The 18,395-nt window shown below is 45.9% G+C and overlaps 1 protein-coding gene and 1 pseudogene across 2 annotated transcripts in view; one reads left to right on the top strand and one right to left on the bottom strand.

Moving 5' to 3' along the window:
• The window catches only part of CD34 (CD34 molecule), a 29,850-nt gene extending 13,899 nt beyond the window's left edge, over positions 1-15,951 (bottom strand). For both annotated transcript variants that reach the window (XM_066361838.1, XM_066361839.1), the window contains exons 1-4: positions 15,819-15,951; positions 5,927-6,109; positions 4,251-4,504; positions 3,129-3,209 (exon numbers count right to left, since the gene is read on the bottom strand). In XM_066361838.1, the coding sequence (XP_066217935.1) occupies positions 3,129-3,209; positions 4,251-4,504; positions 5,927-6,109; positions 15,819-15,897 (597 nt within the window). In that variant the 5' untranslated portion in view covers positions 15,898-15,951. The remainder of the gene's footprint in view (positions 1-3,128; positions 3,210-4,250; positions 4,505-5,926; positions 6,110-15,818) is intronic.
• LOC136395970 (U6 spliceosomal RNA) lies at positions 6,217-6,310 on the top strand (annotated as a pseudogene).
• Positions 15,952-18,395: the final 2,444 nt, after the last annotated feature.

The raw sequence follows: 18,395 nt of genomic DNA, 5'->3' as shown, positions 1-18,395 counted from the left end.
GAATCCACACAGAGGGAGCTAACATGCTGGGCATTCAGTGTGTACCAGTGCAGAATGAGTGTCTCGATATCTGAGAACAATACCTGTGTATTTCTGTAATATAGATGCCAGCGCATATCAACATAACATAAGTATTCAAGGGCGTGATGTTAGGGGAATCCAAACACTTATGCTTCTCATTAGGCTGTAAGTAGGGCCTAAGTTTCCCACGGTTAGAACCAGCCCCTTAAAGGCCTTCTGACACCAACAGTACAAATGTAACCTAAAAAAAATTAACCTGTGCCACTCAGTCTTTGGAACAGACTATGTGAGCAATCACATAGGATTGAAGAAAAGGAATCTGGGACACAATCGGGAACTATGGCTAAAAACTCTGGAAAAAGGATGGCTGTGGAGGAAAAATTACCTTAGGGAATCATAGGAGGCACTGCTGCTTGGGGTCTTGGGAGAGGGACCTCAGCAAGGAAAGGGGATCAACAGTAGTGGAATGACCAGGGAAACAATAGCACTACACAGAGGCTACCGGAGTTGATGCATTGCAGGCAGAGCCGAAGCCTTCTCTAGGATGTTGAAGGAGCTGCTCTATTTCCACACTGATACTCACAGATCCTCCCCAGATCTCACAGGACAGTGCAGGTCTTCTCAGATGTGCCGCAAAATAGATTAAACAGTAAAGACCACAGGGTGAAAGAGGCCATCATAGCAGAAGAAGAGTTATTTATGGAGTAGCAGTAATTTCCTGGCACTTGTCTTGTATGATGACCCTACTTAAACGTGAACTTTGAAGAGCAATGGACAGACACCTAGGAGGCTTTGCAAATGAGATATAAATTGTTGGTACAGAGAATGAGCGTCTCGCACAGACCCTTGTGATACACAGGAAAATAAGTGCTCAACCAAGACAATAGGGAAAAAAGAGAGAAGATGGTTCTTTTCCTTAGCTATAATTAGCAAAGGGTTTCACATAAAAAAAATGAATAGAGTTGAAAGTCAATATCAGAAACACACAGGGTGTTACTTGTGCATTTTATAATCATGTCTAAATTAACTATTTTGCAAATTGCACTTCATTATTCAATTGTGGGAACTTATGTTTTCATAATTTCTTTTCTTCTTCTTCTTCTTCTTCTTCTTCTTCTTCTTCTTCTTCTTCTTATTTTTATATTTTTCTGAAGTGAGAAGTGGGGAGGCAGAGAGACAGACTCCCACATGTGCCCAACCGGGATCCACCTGCAAGCCCACTAGGGGGTGGTGCTCTGCCCATCTGGGGCTGTTGCTCTGTTGCAACCAGAGCCATTCTAGTGCCTGAGGTGGAAGCCATGAAGCCATCCTCAGCGCCCGGGCCAACTTTGCTCCAGTGGAGCCTTGGCTGCGGGAGGGGAAGAGAGAGAGAGAGAGAGAATGGAGAGGGGGGAGGGTGGAGAAGCAGATGGGTGCTTCTCCTGTGTGCCCTGGCTGGGAATCGAACCTGGGACTTCCACATGCCAGGCTGATGCTCTACCACTAAGCCAACTGGCCAGGGCCAATTTCTTTTCTTTTAAAAAGTCCTAAGTTAAATAATTCTCTTAGGTATAATTTTAAAATATCTGTGAGTCAGAGCCACCCAACTGATAATCACAGGTAGATATCAATACTCAGAATGGACATAATAAGTAACTTGATGCCCTCAGTCCTTTCCTAGCCCTTTTCCAGTCCTATGTCACACATCACATATATGGTTCTTTTAAATAAATTCTCAACTTGTAAGAAATTTTTTTCTCCTATAAGTAAATACCACCCTTCCTGTCATCCCATCTTTTTATCCAGAGCCTTGTTACTATCAGAAACTGGATTTACTAAAACATAGCAAGGGGGTCTGCTATCATCATTAAAAATTAATACTATGCTGCATGATCTCACCAATGCAATAAGACATGAAACTGAAATGAGGCATAACTACTAAAAAGGAGGAGAAAACAATATATTGTGGAACGTAACATGATAACTAATCTTAAAAACAGAAATGAATCCATTGAAAAAGCTCCTGGAATTTATAAGCAAGTTGAACAATATGGCTAAACTCAAGATAAACATTCAAAACTCAGTTAACTTTCTAATACACCAGCAATAATCAATTGGAACACATAATGAGAAGTCTATATTATAAATAACTTTAAGTAACCTATAAAAAATTTAAACTAAAAAAAGAAAAAAAACAGATGCTGAATGATACAAGAGAAGGCCAATAAACTTAAAAAAAAAATAAAGAAATTTAGAGTTTCAATTAAAATTTTGAATTTTTTTGGATCTTCACAAGGTGTTCCTAAATTTTTTCTAAAAGAATAGATAAAAAAACACTTTTTATTATTTATTTATTTTTATTTTTAAATGAATATTTATATTTATTTGACCTTAAGTTATTATCTGCCAGCTAATAACGAAGAGGGTGAGTCATAAGCACATGTGTTTTTATCAAGTCTTTATATCTCATTTTGTTTTGTACCTTTAGTACTTCTAATTTTTTAAAGTGTAAAGAGTAAAGACCTGCCAAGATAGATACTAAAAGTACTGCAATGTAAAGGTATAATAATTTTTTAAAATTTAAAACGGGGAAAAAAACAAACAAACTGAACAAAGAAAATATATGTATTTATATATCTATCAAGAATATGGCCCACGGTATATAAAAACTTAATATAAGCTAAAAGAAGCATTCCAATCAACAAAGAAAGAAGTAATATTAGGAAAAATGGCTACATAGAAAATACAGCATTGCTGTGTATATAAAGTTATATATAAATACTGTAAATATAAGAAAAGGACTAATATTTTAGGTGACTATTTTGTATTTCATGAAGGACCTTCTTAATATAAAAGTAAACTTAAATCTGACTATACATAATAAATGTATTATAAGAGATAAAAAGTAACAACTCAATTTAAATAAAACTGTCTTTGCCTCCTTTGTCCACCAGATGGGGCCTTTTACTCCCTAAATACAAAGCTCCACATTGGAAATAGCCTGAGCTTGCTAAACTCCCTCCATTGGACCAAGTCCTTCTAGTCCAAATGGCTTAAGGAGAAAGGATTGTGGGAGGAGGGAGGGGGGAGAAAAGAAGGGGTTAGGTTGAGAGGGGAGTTTGACTTACACAGCTGGAGGTCTCATTTAGCTCCAGGCAGATAGCCTGGGTCAATTTCACTTCTCTGACTGTGGAACATTTGATTTCTCCCTGTATTAAACCAAAAACAAAGTAAATAAGCCAGAATCCTTGTCTCTCATTTCTTCTCCACCTCTTTCCCAGTTTGATTTCTGTGAAGTATTCTCTTAGATTTTAGAGGAAAAAAATTTTTTAAATTTGTTAGAGGACAAAAAGAGCTTTATAATAATCATACACTCTTCCTCCATCTTACTCTATCCTCAACAGATAATTAAAACCTTTGTTACTAGCCTGGGCTTGCAAGCAAGTAGCTATTTGCAAACTTGGTAAACACTGGCTTGGATGGTGCAGAGATGAAAGTGGGCACCATTCTTATCCCATTTGGGCTGTTTTTCCTCCAGTGAATTATGTACTTACAGTAATGCCATACCATATAGGCAAACAGATAATGGGGTGCCTGGGTAGATCCTGGTGGCGCTCACTTTCTTCCTGGGCGCTCACCCAGATTCCTTTCCTGGCTTCTATGAAAACAGAAACCAGGCAGGCCCCCAAATGCCTGCTCCAAGGTTCCATGTCCTCATATTTTCTACCCTTCATGTTGAAAGCTGTTGACAGCCACTGGCCCCAAGGCTGAGAAGGACAGGTTGAGCTTACCATCACTGGTCTACTCAGTTCCTCACTCACTGCCTCTCCATGCTTGGCATAACTACCAAACCCTCTTACACAGAGGGAATGGTATTTGTCCTAAACATTTGGGAAGAACAGCCCCAGTCAATGGAAGATGGTTTTTAAATATGGCCAAAGAGGAATGGTACCCTGGTCAAAGCCCAGACCAAGAGGTACTAGGAAGAACCACCCAGGATTGGATGGATCTCAGAAAAGTCCCTTTACTCTCTACTCCCTAGAAATGCAATTCCCATGGCACAGATCACCTTTGCCACCCGACTCCACCCTTTACTTCCTCTTTCTACCCCTTTCACCAATATTTAAGCTACATATTTTCAGAGCTAATTTTTAATGACCCAAACCTCGTTGGTTGGAATGAAAAGACGTTAGGGGGAACAGAGAGCTTGTATGCATATGAAGCTGCCATTGTTGGCCCAGTTCACACACCTTGTTGGTACTTGGGATAAGAGAAAATGATGTATAGGGTTTAGTGGTAAATGTCACAAGACTGGTGCTATTGTATGGGAGCTCTGAAATGTTTCCAGGTGACATGCTGGGCTTCAAGGTCATCTCTGAAGTCGAAAAGTTGGTTAGGGTGGAAGACACTATGGTGGCTAAGGAGGTCTGTGTTTGGATAGAAGAGTTCATGGTTCCAGGAACTGGGGTGATCCCAGAGGTAGATGTGAAGTTGACTGCAGACTCTGAAAAAGACCAAAACACAAGTGTGCATTTGGGCACATTTGCATAAATACACACACATGCACACATATCTCAGTTCACTGTCTTGAGAAAACACCTTATAGATAATGATATAGGCATGGACTTCAACTCAGAAAAGGGAATTTAGGGCTCTAAAAGTTACTGCAAGTCCAAACCCTCACCAGACACATTTCAAGCCAGCTGTTGGAAGCATAGTTGTAATCTAGAATGTATGAGAGGTGCCCTCAGAATTCTGAAATTTGGTCCTGGCTGGTTGGCTCAGAGGTAGAGTGTCAGCCTGGTGTGTGGATGTCCCAGGTTCTATTCCCAGCCAGGGCACACAGGAGAAGTGTCCACCTGCTTCTCAACCCTTCCCTCTTTCCTTTCTCTCTGTCTCTCTCTTCCCCTCCCACAGCCAAGGCTCCTTTGGAGCAAAGTTGTCCTGGGTGCTGAGGATGGCTCCATGGCCTCCACCTCAGACTCTAGAATGGCTCCGACCTCAACTGAGCAATGCCCAATAAGGGAAGAGCATCGCCCCCTGGTGGTCATGCCAGGTGGATCCTGGTAGAGTGCATGTGGGAGTCTGTCTGACTGCCTCCCTGATTCTAACTTCGGAAAAATACAAAAAAAAAATTCTGAAATTTAACTGGATGCTAGTGCCTCCTACAGAAGTCAAAGATCCCCAATTTGAACCTGTACACACCTTCTTTTACTTAGAAGAGACCCAAGATCTCCAGGGAATTCTCATCAGATCCTTATTTTATCACTAAACTGAACTCTGCATGACAACAAGGTACAAGAAGCATTGCTGATCAAGATGGGCGGCCAAGGCATTAGCTGTCACTGTAGGAAGAGTTACCTAGAACTTACTTCAGGGTACCCTAAACATGATGCCCAAGCCATTATTACAAGGGGCTTGTTGGCCCTGCCCAGTTGGCTCAGTAGTAGAGCGTTGGCGGGTGTGTGGAAATCCCAGGTTCGATTTCTTGTTAGGACACACAGCAGAAGTGACCATTTGCTTCTCCACCCCTCCCCTTCCCTTTCCCCCTCTCCTTCCTCTCCTACAGCCATAGCTTGATTGGTTCAAGTGCATCAGCCCCAGGAGCTAAAGATGACTCCATGGAGCCTCTACCTCAGGTGCTAAAAATGGCTCAGTTGCCAAACATAGCCGAAGATGGGCAGAGCATCAGCCCCAGATGGGGGTTGCTGGGTGGGTACTGGCTTGGGCATAAGTGGGAGTCTGTCTCTCTATGTCCCCTCCTCTCACTTGGAAAGAAGGAAATAAATAAACAAAAATAAGGGGCTTGTATGTTTCCATCTATGGGAGTAAGCAGGGGCAGGAAGGGTGGTCTTCAAATGTCCTGATGTGTTTGTTACCCAAGCATCAGCAGCATCCTTCTGGAGCCCAAGACAATACTTTGTACCTGGGATGGCTGCTGTGGTCCCACTGCTGCCCTGAGAGGCAGAGTAGAGCGTGGTAGTTTCCAGAGTACTTGGTATTACGAATTCCTTGTTGCGTCCAGTTGTAGAAACAGCTGAATATATTTCTGGAGTAGATGACCCCATGGTAACAGTAGTCAAGTTATCCATATCTGTGAATCCAGAGGCTGTAGGGAAACAAGGAGGAAAAGTGAGAACCTAAATTGTCCTGGAGCCTCATGACATCGCCTGATTCAATTTCTTGACCTCAAGGAGAATTTGTCTAGAACACCCTGTGCTCACTTCGGCAGTACACATCGGAACAAAACAGAGAAGATAGCATGGCCCCTGTGCAAGGATGACACACACATGACGTGTTAGAACATCTCCTGCCATCCCTGGATAGGAAACTAATTACCTATTACTAGATTGTTCCTAAGGAAATAGGGAAGGAAAAGCTCATATCTAGTATATTGTATCTATAGGAGGACTATCTACAGGAAGGAAAAGTTGCAAGCAACTGAATGAATTACAATAGGATAAATGGCATATGCACCTAAGACACCATAATCATTACAAATAAAAAATTATGGAAAAACTATAGCAACATGAGTATACGAGGCTATGTTCAGAACAGGTTAAGTAAAATATTACAACATCAAATTATACCAGAATAAATATTACAAAGATCTAAACTCTGGAGAGGATGTATCTCTATTCCCTTTTTAATATATTTTCTCTTTTTGTCACTCTCCACCCACCCTATTAATTCTTGGAATAATCATTAGGTTCACATCATTTGCTAGCAACCCCCTAAAAATTTCTCCCTCCTAGACTTTCCCATTCCCAAACTCCCCTCATTCTTTCCCCCATGCCCTTTAAACCTGTCCTGCTTTCCCTTTTGGTGGAAGAACTGCGGGAAGCAACCCCAAGGTTTCTTTCAGGGAGCTCTGCCTAGAAATCAGTTGATGAACGGGAGAGCACCAGGCCTGGCTCCTCACCAGATGTTGTGGAAGATAGGGAGGTTCGTTTTGGCTCACCAGTAACTCTGCAATTTAGTGTGTGTGTGTGTGTGTGTGTGTGTGTGTGTGTGTGTGTGTGTGTGCGCGCGCACGCGCATGGATCTCGGTTTACAAACCTCTAAAGTGAGAGATTTTCCTTACATAGATTCTTGGGAGAATCAATGAGATAAATGTTAAATTTCTATAGTCTAATGTTCCTGGATCTAGTTCTCTGAAGCTTTTCACGAGGGCCCTTGTCCTTCCGTGTTTTGGGGGTACCCAACAGCGCCACACTTAGCTCTGGAGGAGAAGTTTCCTGCCTAGACCCTGAACTTTAGAGCCCACACTCTGTTCCTCCTCCTGCCCTGTCTTTCCCCAAACCATGAGGAGTCCATGAAGCCAACAGAGATGTATCCTCTCTTCTATATTGTACATTGGGGACCAGAAGTCCTAGAACTTCTCACCCACTGGAGAACCTGCGTGGGCCTTTTTAGCCCATCCTTCCAAGGGTGAACTGCAACACCAGAGTGTCCACCTCCAAGGCTCAAGGGCAGCCAAGCGGTGACTCTTCGCAGGGAGAAGGGTTAGAGCGTAAGCGGGTGGACGGGGTATCCTCACATGCACGCACGACCCGCTATGGGATGGGAGAGTCATGGTTAAGAGATGGGTGGTGGGCCAAGGGCAATCTCTTCCTGCTTAGCCACATTGTAGAACTGAATTCCAGGACTGTGAGAGCCTCAAATTCCAACCTGGCCTTCCAGCTGGCCTTCCAGGTGGCCACGACGGTATGTTTTACAATGTATGAGAATAGGAGATATTTTATTTATCAATTAGTTGACCTGATTTATAGCTTTGAAGTATTTAGACATATAGTATTGTACTATCTCGGCTTGGACCCTATAAATGTTTGGGCCGGACTTGGTATCCAGAGCTCATACCCAACAGCACCGTCCTCAAGGAAAGGCTCCTGAGACGCAGGTGTGCCTTTTTCAGAGCTTTCCAGGTAAAAAGCAACATAGAACGACACCCAGTCTTTCCCTCAGCAGCTAAAGGGAGGCCAGTCTTCAGTTGCAAGGCAATTAGCTTGAAGCCAGGAATGTTTTCCCTAAAGGTGGTGACAGATCTCCTTGTCCCATATCTGCCTCCCTCCCCAACCTGATGCAAGAAGATTGTTATTAAGGGTAAGAACATCAATCATCTTAATCTTAGGTGGCAGCTGAGCAGGAGGACAAAGTAATAGTTACCTGCAGTTCAGAGATGAGAGCCTGAGTCACCAGGGGTGAGGCAGAGAGGGAAGGGCATAGTGCATTCGGGGCGAGGAGCGGTCGGGCCACGGGGGGTTAGCTGGTTGAGTAGAGGGTCGGCGGACTAAACTGCTAAGGACCAGCATGCATCTCCCACACTCTGGAGAGAAAAGGAGAGGCTCCTGTCTGAATTAGGTAGGGGGTGAGTTTAACAAAAATAAAAGAGATGAGAAAGCAGATTCAGTCTTCTTCTGTCCTGAAGTAAGGCCCTCTCAGCAGTCTGACCCTAATGTTTGGGTTCACTTTAGGGGGCAGATGGAAGGAACTGAATTGAAGGCTCATCCTCTTAAGGTAGCAAGCCAGGGCACCGCTGGAACTCCCCACTGACATCACTCTTCCTGCCCACCCTTTCCTCTTCTCTCTCCCAGTACGTCAATTCCTGGGAATCCCATCTGGCCCAGCCTGGCTCAGCCCTTTTCTCTTCCCAAAGGAAGCTGGGCCTGGCTGAGGTGATGTCATGCTTTTGAGCCCCCTCCCCCAGGGCCTCCTTCACCCAGACAAACAGTTTTGAACTTTTCCAGATGTGTAGAGAGACCTGCTGCTAGTTATGAGGACAGAGGTGCCCATGCCAGATGAGTGAAGCAACCCTGGGCCCAGGCCAGCTACCAACCCACTAGGGTCGGGCTCCCGGCTGCAGCAGCCTCCTCCCACCCGCCACCCAGCCCAGCACTGACGAGTTCCTAGCGGATCCATCTGCAAATGACACCCTCAGTTCCATATCCCTGAACCTAAGGTGAGCGGGGGAAGCTTCTGAGACTAGAGAAACTAGACAGAGAGGGAGGGCAGAAAGGCAAGGCTGAGCGTGGGGTATGTATAAATATAAGCTGGTGTAGGGCTCAGGGACACCTTGGCAGGGTCCTGGGAGGCCACCCTGGCCCAGATACTACAATATAGGGACTATCAGTGAGGGAGCCTCTTGGTTTCATCGTCTCTAGAGCCCCTTGATAGAGTTCATTCCCATGACGAGACTGGGGTCTTGAAGAACGGCATTCATAATTATCAAGATGGGCCACAGACCTCTTTTCAGTCCTACTTTCCACACACATCCATAGCATTAAACCCATCAGACCTGCAGACCTGACCTTCTGGTCCTCTACTCCGCAGGGGGAGGAATGGCAGCCTCCCAGTCTGATTCTAAAGAGTGATCGATAAAACCTGCACTCCATTCCACTGTAGACTGGAGGCCCAGCCCCCCCCCCCCAACGGACCACATGAGAATACAATTTAAAACAGAAGGAAATGCTGAGGTCTCCAGTTCAAAACCCTGAGCTTGCCTGGTCAAGGCACATATGGGAGTTAATGCTTCCTGTTCCTCCCCTCTTCTCTCCCCACCCCCTTCTCTCTCCTCTGTAAGATAAATAGATCTGTTTAAAAATTTAAAAAATTCTTTGAAAAACAGAAGGGAAAGCTATATAGTCTCTTGTTGACTTCTCATTCTGTCTTTATTAACTGTGTCTCCTTAAGTGCCCCATTTGACCCTGGGTACCCTATTTGGTCTCCACTCTTGAACTTGGAGCAAGGAGAGAAGACAAGGTCTCAGGAAGTTAGCAAAATGAAGATTCTTTGAAGACAAAATAAATGTCACAAAACTTATGTAGTAAAAGTCACCCGTTTAACTTATAGGTGCTTATTCAGCGGCAGGTATTCTTGTTTTACACACAATGCTATCAAGCTAGGTTATCTGATATACTGGCTGACGCTAAAAGCTAGAAAGAGACTTAGAAACAAACAATAAGGAGAAGCAGCAGCTAAAAAGGAAGAAACAGAAATAAATGAAAAACAGACAGGAGTATCAACACTCACACCAGTCTGGAATCATTTATGGCAGAAGTAAATAAATACATACACCTCAATAAGCATTACGATGTCAGTGAGTTGCATCATGACCAAATTTGTTTCACGATACATCTGAATCATGACAGTTAAAGTCTTCTTTTTTGGTACACTTAAGGAGGCAGAGGTAGATTAAATATACTTTTATAAGATTTCTACCTACAACCAGTGAATTGAAGGTACTGCTTCTCTTCAACGGGGAGAGAGGGCAGGGTTGCCAACCCTCAGCGATCCAGAAAGGTCTGCTACCTAAAGAACTCCAGTTCTGTACTTTAGGAGATGAGGTTTTCCTGTACTTGGGCTTGCTGTTCATAGACCTGTAGTTTTATGTTTTTGCTGGTGTTGTTTTCTGATCTCCTAGCCAGTCAGTCCCACTCTGCCCAACCTTTTAAATTCTTGCACCCTCCCCAAGAGGAATTTCTTGGGAGGAGTTCCTGGGTGTCTTAGCCCACAAGACACAGTCCTAGGAAAAAGGAACACAGTGGCCTCGTCTGGGAGCCCACGCCCGTGTTGAGAAGAAGGTGGCAGAGCCTAGAAACAAAGAGCCCGGGCCCTGCTGTCAGACCGTGAAGGAAGGCAGGCTTCTCTACCGTGCTCTACAGCGTGGCCTCGGGGAGCCGTCTGCGCTCTTTAAAGCTCATCTGTAAAATGGGGATAAAAACAGTCCCACTTCCTAGCTGTTTTGAGGAATAAAGGAGAAAAGGGGTGTAAAGCAGTTTGTCTGGTAAACGCTCAAGCACCAGTGGTTATCTTTTGTGTGGGCCCTAGGGCCTTAACACGTGTGTCTCCATCACTTATCTGGCACAAATCATGCATGCTGCTTCCTGAGTATAGGTCTTGTACAAGAACTCGCTATGTTCTTGGATGCATTATAAATGTCTTGAGTGCCAAACCATCTCTTCTCCTTGTCTGTTTCACTTAGGGCACTTAGCACAGTCCTGTGATTTCACAACAAACACTTAGACTGAATGGCCACTGTGTCAAGTGTGTTTACACCAATCACCTCCAGGTAGAGGGATCTCATTCAATGCTATATTTTAACACACATTTATTAAATTAGGGAGTGTCCATGGGAAGATAACCAGAATTCGGAGAGTTCTAGAAGCCAAGCCATATGCTGAGGGCCTCAGGTTACAGTATTTCATCTAGATCAAATAGGGTTGGCAACTATAGATGGTGGACCAAATCCCACCCGTGGACTGTTTATTGTACAGTGGGGTAACTGCAAATGGAACTTTTATGTGTTTAAAGTGTTGTAAAATAAAATAAAGTAGAATATGCAGCAGAGACCACCATGCCTGAGAGTCTAAAATATTTACTGTCTGGCCCTTTGCTATAAAAGCTTGCAGATCTCTGATCTAGAAGAGATGAATTTGGGAAGGGAGAATAAATCACTTTCTTCAAGGTACATTTCTCTTATTTATTCGTTCTTATTTTTCCTACGTTCCAGTGAGTGATGTGCAAAGGTCCACACTCAGCGCTGTGGGAAGCACAAAATAAGACAAGTTTCTTTCCTAGTATTAGTTGTGAATGTCATTAGAATTTAAATGTATTCCTGCCCTCAAGGAGTTTATAATCTAGTGGGGTGACTAGAAAATTCCTTAAGGGTTGTCATGAAGAAAGATCAGAATAATTCTGTGAACTAATAGAAAGAATAGAATTGGAATTAATGACTAAAAGTTACAGAAAAGCTAATTTCACTACAATACAAAGAAAAGCTTTAAATAACATGGTTAGTTTTTTAAAAATGAAGTGAGTTACAGGAAGGCTAATTTCACTATAATTCAAAGAAAAGCTTAAAATAATGGGGTTAATTTTTTTAAAATGGAACAAGCCACCCATCTTTCGTGGGAGCATTCAGGAAGCATCCTTGTTATGGGTCTCGGGGAGTCTGGGCCTTGTTGGATGAGAACAAAGAACTGGGCTGATGCCTTCCGACGCGTCAGAGGCTAAGCTGAAGTGTAAGTGTAAACCAAGTGTCTGTGGCCTGAGTACTCACAGTGTACTGAGACTTCCCTTTACTATTCAGATGGCATCTTGTACCAAAACCCCAATAACCTGAGCTTTCTTTGGGGGGGGGGCCTACATTTCTCCTAGTCACCTCTTTCTCCACTTTCCTGGATGCCACTGACTCCCGGATGGAAGTTCCCTGCCTCTCCCTCCTCAGGCCACAGTTGGTCTGCACCACTTCACTGTGGGCTAACCAAGCACCCATCCTTTTATTCTCCCAAGAGCACTGCTAACACAGGGCTAGTGCGTGCTTACTGAAGGTTTGAGAGACTGGAACCAGATCACAGCCCAGCCCAGAAGAGAAGATGTCACAACTTTGAAATTCTAGACACTACTGTACTAAACATCCATGCTGTACCATAAGGAATTTCTCCTAGCCACGTCTCTTCCACCTTGCACTCACCACTGTTCCTCTACTGTGCCAGGCACCTCCCCTGCTCATCTCTATGTTCTTGGGCTCTGGACTCTCTCAGCCTTTTGTCTCTTGGGCTCATCAAATGCAAAGTTACACTTTCTTTGATCACGCTCAGCAATTCAACCTCTTGTTAACTTGCACATCCAAAGTCTGTCCAGGGGTGTAGGCCTTCTTACCCAAAGACTATTTGAGAAATTTTCTTAAACAGAACTGGCTATCTAGAGATGCTGCCTCCCTAGAAGGTATGAGTTATGGGTCCTTTGGTAGTTTTTTTTCCTCCTTGAAATCAACAAAGAGCAGGCTTTGGAGGTCCTAAGATCCAACCCCACTCATTTGTATCTCATCCTTCCAAGATGCATGCATCTTCTCTTTAGCAAAATCGTAGGCCCTTGGGAGTAAAGTCATAGATAATGTGTTTTTTATCTCTTTGCGAAGGAGGGAAGGAAATGTTCTCATTAGAGAAGTCAAAGCCAGAAAACTATGGAAATTCTACCCTGGCAACTCTTGAGCATTTTCTTCTGCAGGGTGGTGTTCTGTTCCTTTTCCATACCTCACATTTTCGGTTCTCCACACTCGGGCCATTTAGTTAGATCAAGCAAAGTCAATGAGACAGGGAGGCCCAGCACCCTGAGGGTGGGTGGAGCTGGGTAAGCATCCAGCTCTGAAAGTCAGCCCAGGCTTGCCTGCCCGGGGTCTAAAGGAAATCAGGCAGTGAGACCAGAAAACGTAGAACTCGTTCCTCCCTCTTATTTGTTTTTGTAAGACTGCGCAGGGGTTTATCTGCTGCAGTTTGGCACTCTTTGCCCTGAGCTTTTGAAGACAAAGACTCAGAGAATGAAGGAGATGAGGACAAGTGAATGAGGCTCCCAGGAGGTGGAGCCAGAGGGATGAGAAAAAGAGGCCCTGGTGGCATGTTTTCTCAGTCAAACAGCAAGGCTGCTGAAGACTTGCATTTGCAAAGGTTGGCCATCAGGGTTGGCCCTACAAGCCAGAATACTGGGGGCCACTGGATTAGTCAGCGGTCCCCAAGGCTGCTCCTCAGTCGCCATGTGGCAGAGATTCAAAGGGTGGAGTCCTCTCTCCTCTGGAAAATAGCTGATAAAATTCTTTTCCCTTTTCTTCTTTCCCCCTACACACGTAGCCCCAGACAGGATATGGGTGTGGGGTCTGCAGGCACGAAGGACCCAAAGGAAGGAGAGGAATGTGAAGGGGTGGGACTGGCGGGTGTCGTTGGGGAGATCAGAAGGACAGGCTACGGAGGGCTCGGAGGAAACCCTGAGTCTGACAGACGAGATTCCCTAGTGATCTGAAAGGCTCCTCGTCCCAGGTGCGGTGTGGCAATGGTACCGGGTGGCCTCTCATCACCACCCTGACTCCGTTGACCACCCAGAGCCTCCCCATTTCCCACAAAGAAAGTCTACTTTTGACTGGCTGCTATGCCCACCCCTATGACAACTTCTCCCAGGGACAGAAAAAATACCGTCCCAGAACAAAGCTCTGTGTTGGGGTAAGTGATGAGAAACCACAGAGCCCCTTTCTGCCCTAAATTTCACAGTATTAAAAGCACAGAGTTTCTGCAATGTCCCTTTGTTAGCATTTCAAGGCTACAGTCACTCGTTTCATTTATTCCACATTATATCCCAGGACAGAAAACGACTCCTAGTATTAAAAAATACACACCCTAGAAAGTTCTCAACAAAGGCATAGAGTTAACAAACTGGCCCACGCAGCCTGGCAAGATTGAGACTTCGGATCCATGTCCCACCCCTCACCCCCAAGCTGAGATACTGGAACTCTCAATGTATCAACCTAAGGTTTTGAAAAGGTTAAATCGCTCTCCCACCACAACTGCTGCAGGCGAGACTGAGACTGGCCAGCTGAGGAAATAAGCAGAGGGTGGGCCTCGCTCGGCCCAGGACCAGGTCACCAGCACAAGCTGTGTAGTCAAAGCACAGAGGAGCATCTGATCCGAATCAGAGCCTCTGATCAACCCACCCCTGCTAGGAAGGCACAGACTAGCCCCCAGAGTAGTCAAGTCCCACTTTCTAGGGATCTGGCACCGCAGTGACAGCTTTTTCCCTACCCCAACGGGCAAGTCTGAGGCTGCCACACAGGTCAACCCAGAGCCTAACCTAGAGCTTCCTCCAGCCCTGAATGAGTCGCTCTCCAACCGGGTGGATCCAAAGAGGGAACAGCGGAGGAGTGGAAGAGCAAAGAGGCCTAGCTGGCTGGTGGAGATCGCTGTGCGGGGGCCAAGCTGGGTGGCCTTTAGTAAGAGTAGGAAAGCGGGAGCCCTAGAGGGCTAAAAGCAGAAGCTTGAGCAAAAGGGAGGACAACTTACAATATTTAAAACCTTCTAAGTGCAATGAAATGATATGGAGACTGTTATCCCCAAATGAAAGTAATAACGAATAAATGTTATTTGAGTGCTTTTTTTTTTTTTTTTTTTTAATGAAAGTGAGAGCAAGAATGTAAGCATTGTAGATGAGAAGGAGGGTTTTCTGACCTGTCCACTAGTTTTAGAACTTGGAGGGAAGCTGGGAAAGAAAACCTGAAAACCTAACAATCTTGAGTTGGTGCCAGGGAGAGGAAGGCAGTGTGGAGAACAAACTCCATTCACCACCACCTTCTCTCCAGTGGAATGGGTGTGGGTGTCGGAAGAACGTGTTGTAACTTAGCTTTGCTATCCTAAATGCGAGGATTTTTGCACGGATTGTTTTCTGCTCCAAACTCCCCTGGTCACCTATCTCAGCCTGTCTCCTGGGCCTCCTGCGGCCTCGCCCCACCGGCTTTGCTCCTTTTCCTTAAATGTACAATCCTGGTTCCCCCTGTCCCGGGGTCGGTGGGCACCTGGCTCCCTTCGCCACAACGCGCCCAGGCCCCGGATTTCTGAATCAACCACCAGCCGCAAAACTCTGCTGCTTCTCTCTTCCCCCCTCTCCTGGTTGTGGCTCGAACTTTGCGCTCCGCGCCTTTGGTAAAACGAAGAACCTGGCACCTTCAAAGCGGTTTGTATTAGCGACAACTCCTGCAAGGAGTGTTGTCGGACTCCGAGACGCCTAGGGCTCGCCTCGGCTCACACCTGGGCTAGTTCACACTGGCGGCGTGGTCGCCTTCTCTCCCCGTCCCACCCCCGCCGATTCACAGGTGAGGGACCCGAGCCGGTTCATACGGCCCTCGTCCCACCAAAGCCCGGAGCAGCCCTGGGCGTGGGAGCGTGGGTTGAAGCAGAGGTCCCTTCTCTCCTTGTAGCTGGCTGAGCGCGCTCGGCCTCCGGGGGAGCGGCGACCCTCTCCGCCCAGCCCCGCGGGCCGCGCGCGCGGCGGGTACTCACGCAGCAGACTCAGCAGGCAGAGCGCGGTCCAGCCCCGCGGCATCCCGCGCTCCGCGCGCGCGCTCCTGCGGCCCAGCATCCTTCCCGCGCGGCTCCGGAGAGATGCACAGAGCCCGAGACACTGCTCGCTCGGGGGCCGCTGCTCCCGCCCCTCCGCCCGGGAGCGGGGTGGGCGATTCTTGCTTTTCCCCTCCCCTCCTTCTCTAGAACTGGCAAGGCCAGCCCCTCTCCTTGGCTGCCACTAACGTGAGCTTCCCTGCTTAGTCCCAAAGGCGGAGGACGTTAGAAAGGAGGCTGGGGTTACTGCCTTCGAGGCCAAAAAAGGTGGAGGTTTTTGCGGGCCCCAGATGCCTTGTTCAACTTTACGTAGAGGCCCCATCTTACTTCAAGTTCGACTTCTCCTTAACTTTTAACCCCTTTGTGTCAGTCTTGCCGGTGGCCAGGACAGGGGTAAGTTTCCTTTGTTTTTTTTTTTTTTGTTTTTTTTTTTTGACTTTTCATTCTCTTTTGCTTTTCTTTATTTTAAAGTTTAATGCCAAGAACAATCTTATGGAAGGAATCTACCGTGAGAACCTGAGTTTACAAGTGTGAGCATTTTGCTAATCAGGTAAAACTTGCCACGTGTCCAGTCCGATGCATTTAATGATAGTCATCTGGAGACTGCTGCATGTTAATGAGGCATAATGAGTGGGAAGGACACATAAATGACTGTAATTATGCATTTTACCCATCCAAACCGTCCTTGTCGATTTTTCTTTTTTTTTTTCCCCCTACAAAATGTGTCTATTTGTGTTCTTTTGAAGGATTTTTTCAGGGACAGAAAAATATTCTCTCACATGGTTGCATCCTAACTGACAAAGGACTCCCTCAGCACCTGGGTGCCACTCTGCAGACATGCCCTGCCCAGCCCTCCGTCCCAGACTCTAGGGCTTCATCCTGCTCTCCCAGCAGAAACAGGACTTCCCTGACTCCTTCCTCCACTACCTGGTTGTTCCAGGAGTGCCCTGTTCCTCATTAGTCTTCAGGATGTCGGTAAACCGAACTGCAGATACTGAGCTGGGCAGGCAGCCTAGTCACAGATTGGACTGGAGAGGTGGAGACTGGAGGAGAGAGGAGCCAGGAGGAGCAGATGACGGCAGCAGGGAGGGGACTAGATAAGGCGCAGTCTGGGAGAACACACTCCGGGATCCTGAGTGGGGTCACAGGGTTACAAACACCCAGGCCAGTCTCTTTCATGAAGTCTGCGCCACATAGCCCAACGGGGGAGAAAGGAAGCCAACCAGCGCCCTGCGATCCTTTCTGATGTACTTCTCTGCAGACTCCCTTGCGTTAGGAAAGTAGGTTTATCTTGGTGGTCCTTGTCTGACCTACTATAAATTGAGTTTGCACAGGAGAAGGGTGTCCAGGTCTAAAAACAAACCCCCAAACTCCCTATTCTGATCCTTTTCCTCAACTTTCCTTTAAATAGGAAACAAAGACTTCAATTACACAATAAAACCAAAGGCTTAAAGATGCAAATTTGATAGAACATTGGTATGGTATAATTCTGTTTCAAAGTGCAAGTGGTGATTCCAATCAGACCGCATTGTGATCTCAAGGGCCTGCAGCCTGGGGCAAAAAGAGCTGCAAAATATAGTGCTCACAAAAATTAGAGGGTATTTCAAAATGAATATGAAGTGATAAAATATCCCCTAATTTTTGTGAGCAGTATACATTTTAAATCCCAAGGCCTTTGTCCTTGGGACTCCCAATTTAGCTCCCAGCTTCCCGAAACACACACACACACACACACACACACACACACACACACACACACGCACGCACTTGAGCTCCAGGGGGGTGCTGGATCTGCTTCACACTGCAAAGCAGTTTGGTCCACTTGCCTATTCCTTCCTTCTCCATAAAATTTCTTCTGGTTACTTCAAATGTCATTTGTCTTCCCTAGCTGGGCCACGGGAAGCAGGAAAGAAGTTGTCTCTAGCTCCCAAATTTCTTAACTAGCTTTGAGGACAGAGGACAGAGACTGGATAATCTATTGAGCAGAACTTCTCAAACCATGGTATGTGCAGAACCAAGGGGACGGTCTGGTCCAGGAATCTGCACTTTTAATACGCATTCTCCGTGATTCTTATGCACCCTAAAGTTTCCGAAGCCCTGGCATAGAAAGAAGCTATACGAGGTACTAAGCGGAGGCCGGACTTCAGGGAGGGAAAATAGAAGTGGGAGAAGGGAGTCTGACAAATCCCCTCTTCTAAGAGCTAGGACTGATTTCCTCTGGCCTGCAAGGCTATGGATGACCCTGGGTGATAACTGGCTACTCTGCCTATTTTCTGGGGCCCCTCAGACTCATCACTCGAAGCACACACAACTTATCACCAGCTGAGGCAGGATAGTAAGAAACCAGGAGAATTCCTTGGCAAGTGGAATGGGGAAACTGAGAAAGATAGCTGATTCAAACAGGCTTCATCCAGCACTGTGACAGCCGCCTCTTTCTCCCCTCCATGACCACTCTCTTAAGCAGTAAGCCCTCAGGACAATGAGGTTTTGATCAGCATCTAATCATCTTAGGAACAAAGT

Source organism: Saccopteryx leptura, chromosome 2 (genome assembly GCF_036850995.1).
Source record: "Saccopteryx leptura isolate mSacLep1 chromosome 2, mSacLep1_pri_phased_curated, whole genome shotgun sequence".
Taxonomy (NCBI): Eukaryota; Metazoa; Chordata; class Mammalia; order Chiroptera; family Emballonuridae; genus Saccopteryx; species Saccopteryx leptura.
This window is presented reverse-complemented; position numbering and strand designations above follow the sequence as displayed.